At 50.6% G+C, this 11,180-nt stretch overlaps 1 protein-coding gene across 1 annotated transcript in view; it reads left to right on the top strand.

Moving 5' to 3' along the window:
* The first annotated feature begins 4,851 nt into the window (after nucleotides 1-4,851).
* The window catches only part of Krt8 (keratin 8), a 7,817-nt gene continuing 1,488 nt past the window's right edge, over nucleotides 4,852-11,180 (top strand). The window contains 6 exon segments of the mRNA XM_012516157.2: nucleotides 4,852-5,350; nucleotides 7,985-8,193; nucleotides 9,135-9,195; nucleotides 10,033-10,128; nucleotides 10,638-10,802; nucleotides 11,055-11,180. Coding sequence (XP_012371611.2) covers nucleotides 4,895-5,350; nucleotides 7,985-8,193; nucleotides 9,135-9,195; nucleotides 10,033-10,128; nucleotides 10,638-10,802; nucleotides 11,055-11,180 — 1,113 coding nt within the window. The 5' untranslated portion in view covers nucleotides 4,852-4,894.

The following is an 11,180-nucleotide window of genomic DNA, read 5'->3' as shown; positions in this document are numbered from 1 at the left end:
GTAATTCATACCCCACACCACTCGGCCATTTAAAGTATATATGTCCGTGGTTTTTAGTATGTCTGTAAACTCAGGCAATTTCACTGCCACCAAATGTGGAAACCTTTTATCCTTTAATACCCAGGTTTGTTGCCCCAGCCTGGGTAATCACTACTGTATTTTTTGCTCTGTGCATTTACTGGCTTTGGGCATTTCTTAGAAATAGACTCACATTGGGGCCCCTCATTTAGCATACTGTTCACATCACTCCTGAATACCACCCCCCATATATCTTTTTTTTTTTTTTTTTTTGATAGAACTGGGGATTGAACTCAGGCCCTTGTGCTTGCCAGAAAAGCACTTATTCTACTGAGCCATCTCTCTGGCCCCCACATATCTTTTTTGTGGTTCTGGAGCTTGAACCCTGGGCCTTCACACTAAGTTATGCCCACAGCCCTTTTTATTTTGAAGGAGAATCTTGCTAGGTTGTCAAGGCAGAATTCAAAACTTGGAATCCTCTTGCCTCAGCTTCCCACATGTTGGTATTACACATATGGGTCACCATGCCTGGTTTCATTCCTCATTCTTGAAACTTTTTTTTTTTTTTTTTTTTGGTGGAAGCCGATACTGAACTGAGGCCCTTGCACTTGCCAGGGAAGCGCTGATTCTACTGAGCTATCTCCCTGGTCCCCACTTTTGTTTTGTTTTAAATAGAGTCTTAACATTGTAGCCCAAGCTGGCTTTGAAATCACTGTGTAGCTGTGGCCTCAAACTCGTAGCACTCCTCATGTCTCAGTTTCCCATCTATTTGGATTATAAATGTGTGCTACCACCACCTCTGTTTTTTTTTTTTTTTTTTTTTTGGCAGAACTGGTATTGAACTCAGACCCATGTGCTTGCCAGGCAAGTGCTTATTCTACTGAGCCATCTCCCCGGCCCTTCACCTCTGGTTTTTAAAAAATTAAAATTTTTTATTAGTATGTTTTACAATACATAGAGATTACATTCACTGTGGACTTGTATGTAATATACCTGAGCGGTATGAAGGAACACCCAGAGATGAATGGAGGCTGTGGGAGAGATCTGATTTGATTCACTTACATATCGAATGCTTACATCGGAGTGATATCAGCAAATATCTGAAGGGGAATCTGTATACAGAGTTTTAGGATTGGGGCTGACATTTCAAAGAATCTGGATAAACTGTTTTGAGTTCAAAGCTGCAAGGACAATCAGTGCAGAGTTGGTGTCAGGTCCGGTGTTAAATTTCTTTGTTGCCCTTACTTTCTGTTTACCGGGAGTGACCTATTGTTTTCTGTGTTTTTTTTTTTCAATTTTTTTTTTTGTTTTCTGTTGTTTACAAGGGGAGACCTGGGGTCTCAGGCCAGTCCTGACAATGCCTGAAGCTTTTCACTTCCCCTCCTTCTCACCCTTCTTCATTCCTTGTCCCTGTGACTGGCACTCCATGACGTGGCTGGCTCAGGTGAGCTCATGCATTCCTCAGCCGAAGTCATCTGGCTTGCTCCCATCCTGCCTGCTATGACCACTCGCTGTGAGGTGGGATCACGGGGCCAGCCCTAATTCATACCAGAGTTTTAGGGCAAAAGGTCCAGCTCTGGGGGTCCCAACAGACAAGGCTTGGCCTCCTTCTAATACTGGTCAAGGAGACAGCAGAGGTGAAGGCAAAAAAGCAGCTTTAGTCGCATGGCCGTGCTGGGAAGTGCAGAGCTGTTCAAGATCTGTCTTCCAGGGGCTGACAGAAGCTTTGCAGTTTTACAAAAATGGGCACAAAGACAAGCGCTGGGGGTTTTCAGAGCTGGCAGCACAGGTAATCCTGGTTGACTGGCATCTTAGGACTGGTTCTACAAGGTTCTGGGAGGGCCACTGAGGGCAGCCTGGCGCTCTGGTTCCTGATTTGAGAGGACAGCTCCTGGTTAGTAACCTCCTCACAGCGGGAGTGTGTGTGTGGGGGGCCAGGGGGTGTGTTCTGGGAAGCTCTCCTGGCATCCAAGGTGCTTGCAGGACTGGAACAATGGCCGGAGACTTCTAGGCCTTCCTCCAAGGATCTGGACCTGGGCCTGGACCTTGTAAAACACTGGCAATTTGATGCCCCTGCAAATCCTGAAAATTACTTTAGTTACTCTTATCTTGGTGTCCTCAGTCTTGCAGGGGGATGAGATAGGCTAGGTAAATTTAGGGCTAATAAACCCTTGTATGACAGGCACTCCTTAAGTGATTAACATGCCTATGTTTTAAAGTACTAAAGGAGACATAATGCAAAATGAAGGCTGCCATTCCAAGCTCTGTCCTGCTTTTATTTACCCACGGGAACAGCAGGGCCAGCCTCTGGGTCTCTGGTAGGTGATTGTTGTAAAGAATTTATTGAATTCAAGTGAAGAAAGCAATCCTCTGCCTATGGACCTCGACCCCCAGCCTTGACTTAGCTGCCCAGGGTCTTAGGACCTCCTTGGAGTCATCTGGCGTCATCAGATGCAAGGGGCTGCTGCTCACCAGGGAGCACATGTCTCCTCCTTCCCCTTACAGCTCTCTAGGAAAGGCGGTTTGGGGCAGAGCTGTCCAGGAAGGGCATAGTTGCCTCACCACAAACACAGTCCCTTTTGTATAGCGGGCAGCAGCATGCAGACTGAAATGGCCAGAGACAGCCTTATAAGGAGTTGTACCTGTGGCTGCCCTAGGCCAGTTCTCCCTCCCTGCTTGGCCATGGGCCAAGGCCATCCCCTTTGCCTCTGCCCCCCAAGTCCTAGGCAGGGGCCATCCCAGGTGGCAGGTCTGGTCTCTTCTGCAGAAGGGATAATGGGCCCAGGAGACAGGTTGAGCGTGGGGTGTCTGTGAAGGGGTTGTCTGGAGTCTCTGGGCAACAGGGAGCTGACAAGGGAGATGCAAATGTCTCTGGCCCAGGCTTTTTCTGGGCTTCCCAAAGAAAGAGAGCTTTCCCTGGGTGAGCTAAGGGGAAGCACCCCAGTCTGCACCCCACAGGGGTCCTTCTTGCAGTCCATTTTGTCCTCACCTTCAGTAACAGACACTCCCAGAATCAGAAAACCAGGTTCTAAGGTGTCAGGCAAAGTGGCTATTTCATGGTCCTCACACTGCCTAAGTCAGGACATAGGATATAATCTCCCCTCTCTGAGTTCTTGTACCCCATCCAACAACAGTGTGGGGGAGGAAGAAGAAGGGAGAGCTGGTGTAGTCCCTCTCCGTGCTGCCATACCTGTCTAACCAGCCCCACCCTCCCTGCTTCTCCTCCGTCCCAAGTTTGGCTTTGGGCCCATCCTTTCTCCCTCTGGTGTGCAGGAAGGGAAGAAGTCTCTGACTCCAGTAGGGTGTGGGTGTTTGCTGGAGTGGGGGTAGCATACATTTAAATCAGTCTTTCAAAAATGATGCATTGTTTAAAGGGTGTGGAAGAGGGCCTGGTGTAAATAGGTACCGACTGGATTTCTCTTTGCCCAGCCAGGCCTGGGTAGGAGGAGTAAAGGGGGAAGGGGAAGAAGGGATGTGGCCATTGTGTCCTCTGGGATTTCTGGATGTACATGGCTGTGTGTATATATGCTGTGAAAGGAGCTTGTCTGCAGAGGTTTGGGGCTTCTCTATCCTCAGGGTAGGGATCCTTAGTCTTTCTGGGATCCTGGAGTGTATGGGAGGAACCCATGTACTGTATCTGTCCTCCCAGTAGGCGTCACCCCTTTCCCTGGGCTAAGGGCTGTGTCCCTCCCTCTTTCCGCTAAGGGATCTGGTAACTGTCATCTGTTGGGCTCCCTCGTTAAAACCATACACACCCCATGTCATGCCCTGCAGTACCTTCCATAGTACCAGCTCCAACTCTCAGATAATTGCAGGTGAAATCTTTGCCTTGGGGACCCAAACCTCCTGCCTTCCACCCACGTGCTGCCCTGCCTGGCCCCACCCAGCCCGGGAGTGCCCTGCTCAGCTCCCCATTGTACAGCTCCTGCAGGTGCTTGCCCTGCCCTAACCTGCTCTCCTGAGTCACAGGGATAATGGGCCCAGGAGACAGGTGCAGGGGTGCTTCTCCCACCTTCTTTGGCCATTTGGGGGCCTGGGAAGAGAAGGAGGGTCCAGGTGGCTTCAAATGACTCACACTTGTGTCACCCATGAGGCTGCACCTCAATCACCTTGTCTTCCTTCTCTAGAATCATGTACTTGTTGCAGTGGGAACGACTCTCCCCAAGGAGCTAGGAGAACAGTGAAGACCCCAACACCTCATCCCCGCTTTTTATTTTCAGTCCCCTTCCGCAAGGCCTGTGGTGTCAACCTGGCCTGGAGAACCCTGGGATCTTGGGAAGAAGGAGGGAAGGGAGTTGTCTCTAGGAAAAGTGCTGGGTTGGACATCTGTTTATTTCCACGGCAAGTGTGTGTGTGTGTGTGTGTGTGTGTGTGTGTGTGTGTGTGTTCATTTATTCATTCCACAAATATTTATCGACCTAGTCCCCTCAAGCGCTGTACCAGGTGATGGGGCACAGCAGTAACCTAGGGAGAGGTGACAAACAGCTGAAATCAGATCCAAGGCTTAGGAATCTGGGGGTCTGCTGTCCAGCCTGGGTGGACCCTCAGTCATTTAGGAGAACGTCTTTGGGGCACTGGCTGCTTGGAAAAGGCCGAATGCTTTAGGACCTTTTCCTGCCAGGCTTTCCAGTCCTTAGGTTATTACTCAGAGCAGGGAGTTCCGGAGGCTGGGCGACCCTAGGCACGTCTCCTCACAAGGCCAGGCGCATTCCTTTCAGTTTCCTGGGTTTCTGGGTGGTGCGGGAGTGGACTCTTGGATGGGAGCAGCTCTCTGCTGCCCTCGCCTGAGCTCTGCGTGCAGGTGGCAGGTGTTGAGTTAGGCCCAGCCCCCTCGGGGCCCAGCCACTCAGGTAGGGAGGAGGCCTTCCTCCCTCCCATGCCTCCGGGCTCTCTTTTATATAAGGGGCCTTTCCTGGGTGCAGTCCCACCGTCCAGAAGCGGCTGCCAGGCTCTTTCTCCAGTCTCTATCTTCAGTTCGCCTGCCTCCACTCTAGCCTCCACCATGTCCATAAGGGTGACCCAGAAGTCCTACAAGGTGTCCACCTCCGGCCCCCGGGCCTTCAGCAGCCTCTCCTACACCAGCGGGCCTGCCTCCCGCATCAGCTCCTCCAGCTTCTCCCGAATGGGCAGCAGGGGCAGCTTCCGGGGCGGCATGGGGCTGGGTGGCTATGGAGGGGCTGGTGGTGTGGGGAGCATCACGGCCGTCCAGGTGAACCAGAGCCTGCTGAACCCCCTGAATCTGGAGGTGGACCCCAACATCCAGGCCGTGCGTATACAGGAGAAAGAGCAGATCAAGAACCTCAACAACAAGTTCGCCTCCTTCATCGACAAGGTGAGGGCCTGCCCTGTCTCCTGCCTGCCCCTTCAGCGCCCCACTGGCTCTCACTGGGCCCCACTATCCTGGAGACGTATCTTCCAGCCCAAGGCTGGTTTCTGTCATGCACTTCGGTTGGGGCGGGGGGGAAGGAAGGATGGATGGAAGGGGATTTTGGATCTTAAATCTTGGGGCTTCCTCCCCTCCGCTATGCTCAGCTGAGCTTGACTCAGACTGGCCGGTAAAGCTTTCAGCCTAGAGTCCTCGCGGCTGCCCACTGGTGGGTGGGAGGGAGGCAAGGCCCCTGCAAGTTCGCTCCCCTCCCCCAGCACTGCCCCAGAGCTCTCCAACGGTGACTTTGTGCTTTTTCTAACTTTGTAGTTAAAAGTGAAGGTTTGAGAGGATTGTAAGAGAAGGAAGTAGGAGCCGAATCAAACAAATATTGATCAAGGCCTTTGGCGCCCCAGGGCCTGAGCGCGGGGGCGCCTGGCTGAGTCACGACGTGGCCCCTGTCCAGCTAGTCGCTGTGTGGGCGGGGTCGTCGTTTGCTGCAGGCACCCACCTGGGCGTGCTCTGGGCGTCCTGGCCCGGCCTGGCTTCGGGAAAGCCCATGCAGAATTCAAAGTCTGCGGGCGTTGCATGCCCCTCCCTGGTTCGCGTCCTGTTTAACCCAGAGTTTATGGCTTCAGATAACGCGTCGTGTCGCCGACGCCCACTGGTCCACTTGGCCCTTGTCCCCTTCCACCTTTCCTATCCCGGCTCCGCCCGGGAGGCCCCGCTCCACTTTTAACAGGGTGGGCGGGAGCCAGCCCTGTGGCCCCCAGGGGCCCCTGAGATTGGCCATTGTCTGCTGACTGGCTTCTGGGAGGCATTGTGGGAACGGGAGGAGGGAAATCGTGGGGCAGATGACGCCCTCAGGATCGGAGTGCCCGGGAGCTGGTTTGCTTTTAGGAGCCCGCGACTCCACTTCTCCACTGCCTTTCGCTAGCGCTCTGTTTCTTATGGAGCAGTTAAGCACAAGCTTTGGTGTGCAAATTCTGGTTCACAAGCCCTGATGGTTTCCTTTGAGGGGTCATTTTAAAAAGTCTGACTTCCTCATCTGTAAAATGCGTGTGATAGTCCCTGAATCAAATAATTTTTCTTATTCAACACAGTGATAGAAAGAGTTTAGTGGTGCCTGGCCTCCATTACACATAGCATTGTTATAGTCACTTTTGAGCGTTTTTAAAAAAATTATTTTTTTTATAATCTCTGCAGAATGACCTAAGAGATTTATAGAGGATTGTGGGGTAAATAACTAGATTATGTCCTTTCTTTTTTTTTTTAATATTTTTTTTATATTTATTTATTTAGTGTGTGTGTGTGTGTGGCCAGCTCAGCCTACCAGGGGACGGGCCTGCTGGCATGTGGTGCTGGGGGATTGAACCGTGGTCCCTGTGCTTTGCTTAGCTTAGCTTGTTCTAAGTAGGTGCTTTAGACCACTGAGCCATCTCACCAGCCCTAGATTATGTCCTTTCAAGTTCCGACAATTTATTTATTTATTTTGGCAGAACCGGGGATTGAGCTCAGGCCCTTGTGCTTGCCAGGGAAGTGCTTATTCCACTGAGCCATCTCCCCAGCCCCCGACAATTTAAAAAGAGATATAATTTTGAATTAATTTGAAGAAACGTATTTTCCTTTTTGGAACGACCCCCCCCCCATTGGGGGATGAACCCAGGGCTTCACACATGCTAGGCAAGGGTCCTACCACTGAGCTGCATCCTAATAGCCTAGTTCCACCCTTCCCCTCCTCCCTGTACTAGGGATTGAACCCAGGCACTGGTAATGAGCTATATTCCCGACTCTTACTAATTTTTTTAAATTTTGAGACAGAGTCTTGCAAGTTGGCCAGTGTAGAGTGGGAGACTCTTCTTGGTGCCAAGGAATCTCAAAGGGAGTTCAGTGAGCGTTAGGGAGGAAGAGGAAACTTCAATTTGGAAATCAGTCTCCCTTGCCTCTCCCCAAGCTCAAAGTGAGTAAGGTCTGTCCAGATGGGGCTCCTGGAAGGGCTCACCTGGGTTTCTGGGGTCCTTTCAGGATAAAGGAGGGCAGGCTCTGAGAGGGGCAGAAGGTCTAGTTGTACAGCACAGGTTCACAGCAGTGTTGGCTGGACTGAAGTCTCTTGGCCAGTGCTTTCTGGGTGTTTGGGCTAAAATAAAGTTTCCCTAAGATCTGCAAGGATTATTTCTTCAAACTCACTCCAAATGATGATGATGATGATATTATTTGATAAGAACGAGGTACATTTTCTTTCTTTTGCAATCTTAGGTAAAACATAAATCTAAGCATCTTTAGGAATCTTGGTTGTATTGATTTGTGACATGCCATCTATGTAAATAAGATCCATTCTGGAAATGCAACTTCATTATAACCCCCAGCTGTCGCCCTTCAATTGTTCCTGTCCTACCCCCAGTGCTAGAGGAATGTGGTCCCCAACCCTACCTCACCATTTGTTGTGGGTCACAGGTAATCCTCCCAGAATAGCTAGGCAAGTCCCTGGGAACTCAGGGTCTCATTGCTCAGGCTGTATGCTGGGGGAAGGCACAGGGCTTGTTGCTCTCCTGACCAGGACCTTAGGCTGATGGTGACCTTTCTGCTCTCCTCCCCATGCAGGTTCGATTTCTGGAGCAACAGAATAAGATGCTGGAGACCAAGTGGAGCCTCCTGCAATAGCAGAAGACATCTTGGAGTAACATGGACAACATGTTCGAAAGCTACATCAACAACCTCCGGCGGCAGCTGGACTCACTGGGTCAGGAGAAAATGAAGCTGGAGGCGGAGCTTGGCAACATGCAGGGGCTGGTGGAGGACTTCAAGAATAAGTGAGTTGGGGCCGGGGAGATGTCTCAGTAGAATAAGTGCTTGTCTGGCAAGCACAAGGGTCTGAGTTCAATCCCTGGTTCTGCCAAAAAAAAAAAAAAAAAAAGATTGAGTGGCCCTCCCCCAGAAGTGGTCTCTGGACCAGAAGCCTAAATCCCTATGGCCTGCTTGTGGGCAGTTAGTCTCTTAGGGCTTGGCTGACTATCTGATCAGGCTTGCTGGGGGTAGTCTCTTCTTTATGCCCATTATCCAAGCATGATTGTTCATGGCATCCACCCCTTCAATCACAGGACTGTTCAAATGTGGACAGTTTACATGCAGTGTTTAAGGGTACACCCCAGATGGGCATGAGAGGCAGCCAAGGTCTCACGTTCACACTTATAGCTTTGCCCCATTCATTTCTGCCCCCTGGCCTTTGGTAGACAAACTTCCGAGAGTTTTGAGGTTAGACCCTGCTGCTTGACCTTCCAGTAGGCCCAATCCAATGGATGTTCATGGATTGTGCTAGAGGTTTCCTACTCTGGGCCTCCTCACTGGCTGAGAAGGGAGTAGGAAGGGACGGGGTGGGGGAAGAAGAAGGGCTGGGCCTCTAATATCTTGCATCTCTATGAACCCATTGTGCCCTCCTCAAAAGATCCATAGTAAGTTGAGTGTGGTGGTGTACACCTGAAATCTCAGCACTCGGAAGCTGAGGCAGGAGGGTCACTAAAGTTCCAGACTAGCCTGGGCTGAATAGTGAGTTCAAGACTAGTGTGAACCACATAGCAAAACCTGTCTCAAAAAAACTTCCCCCACCCCTGCTGCCCTGTAGCTCAGTAGTAAGAGTTTGTGTTTAGCATCTGCAAGGCTCAATCCATCCCCAGCACTGGCACCAGCAACAGCAAGATCCAGGGCCAGTCTCACTTTTGCCATCACCCTCTGATTTCAAATTTTTCTTCATTAGATATGAAGATGAGATCAACAAGCGTACAGAGATGGAGAATGAATTTGTCCTCATCAAGAAGGTGAGAGAGTCCTTTTGCCCCAACCAAAAACTGGAGGCTGAGACTTGGGCATTTGCATTAAGACTTTTCTAGATTCTGCTGTTCAATCTAAGTAATGGGAAAGGGCCGAAGAGGTAGCTCAGTGGCTTAAGCACCTGCCTGGCAAGTGCAAGGTCCTGATTTTATTTATTTATTTATTTATTTATTTATTTATTTATTTATTTATTTATTTATGGAGCTGGGGATTGAACTCAGGCCCTTGCGCTTACCAGGGAAGCGTTTATTCTATTGAGCCATTTCCCCAGCCCAAGGTCCTGATTTCAATCCCTGGTACCAAAAAAACCAAAACAAACGAACAAACAAACAAAATAACCCAAGCCAAACAAAAACAAAAAAGAAACCTTTAAGAAATGGGACAAATTCATTGCTTTCAACTTTTGATGTTTCCTAGATATCTATTATAGAAAGGTAGATAGAGGTTGTTAGGTGCGATTGAAAAGAAGTCTGGGTGTCAGTGCTACAATATGGCTAAGAACACAAAGCAGGATCTGAGGATGTAGCTCAGGTATAGAAGGCTTGCCTAGGATGCTGAGGCCCTAGGTTCAATCTCCAGCACTTAAGGAGAAAAAAAAGAAGAAATAAGTTGAAGCAGAAGGAGGGAGTGCTGTAAGCAGCAGAGGTTGGGGTGGCCTGAGGGTGCAGATGGGTGGGTAGAGGCTGAGCTGTAGCATCCATCAGCTCTGGAGTACAGTATTAAGAGGCTCACTCCAGTCCAGGTCACTGGGCCGAGGTTGGGGAGCCTCTGGGCTGGGTTGAGTGTGGGTCCCAGCTCAGGCCCCTTTCCTCTCCTCCCCGCAGGATGTGGATGAAGCTTACATGAACAAGGTGGAGCTTGAGTCACGCCTGGAAGGGCTGACTGATGAGATCAACTTCCTCAGGCAGCTGTATGAAGAGGTATGTTGGTGGGGGCTGGAGCAGGGGTCCCCTGGCTGTCAGGGCCTCCACCTTTACCCCAGTGCTGACAGGCAAGGCCCGCTACTTGTAATGTTGGCCTCTTTAATATTGTCTTAGGGGCTCTGTCACCCTGCATGCAGTAGGGTTTATTATCCCATTTCACAGATGAGGAAACTGGCTCAGAGAAGTGAAGTAACCTATTCAAAGTTGTCATACAGAGAGTGGTCATGTAGCTGCCACTGAGGGCCACTGTTCTAAGACCCTTGTTCCTGACCTGTGGCTGTACAGAGGCTTCTGTAGGCTTATATTGGTGGCTGGGAGCATTCTTTCCCCTTGGTTATTCAACTAGAGCCAGGTTAGGTTCTCTTTCATCAGTGCTTCCATGTTCCAGAGCTTTGGCCCATCTTCTGCAAGAAATTTACCCCCCCCCCCACCCCAGAAGCTCTTGTGTAAGGAGGGCTCCCTGTGTGTAGAGATAGACCCTTACACCCACACCTCTACCCCTGCAGGAGATACGTGAGCTGCAGTCTCAGATCTCGGACACATCTGTGGTGCTGTCCATGGACAACAGCCGCTCCCTGGACCTGGACGGCATCATCGCCGAGGTCAAGGCCCAGTACGAGGAGATCGCTAACCGCAGCCGTGCCGAGGCTGAGAGCATGTACCAGATCAAGGTGAAGAGCAGGGTCACTAAGCCAGTCCCCTTTTTCTGTGCCCTTGCTAATGGGGAGGGTGTAGCATTTCAAACTCCATCCTGCTTGCTGTGAGTGGGGCCTGTGGAGTGGGTGCCTGGAGGACCAGAAAGTGTGTGTATGTAGGACTTAGAAGTGAGATGACCTGGTCAGGCAGAAATACCCTTCTTTGTGGTAGGCTTCTGGGGTCCAGGAGTTCCCTCCAGAGCCTCATTTCCTGCTTTGTACCTGCAGTATGAAGAGTTGCAGACTCTGGCTGGGAAGCATGGGGATGACCTCCGCCGCACGAAGACTGAGATCTCTGAGATAACCCGCAGCATCAGCCGCCTGCAGGCGGAGATTGAGGCCCTCAAAGGCCAG

Source organism: Octodon degus, unplaced genomic scaffold (genome assembly GCF_000260255.1).
Source record: "Octodon degus isolate 3935 unplaced genomic scaffold, OctDeg1.0 scaffold00093, whole genome shotgun sequence".
NCBI classification, from domain to species: Eukaryota; Metazoa; Chordata; class Mammalia; order Rodentia; family Octodontidae; genus Octodon; species Octodon degus.
Note: the sequence above shows the minus strand (reverse complement) of the source record. Positions and strands in the feature narration are given on the sequence as shown.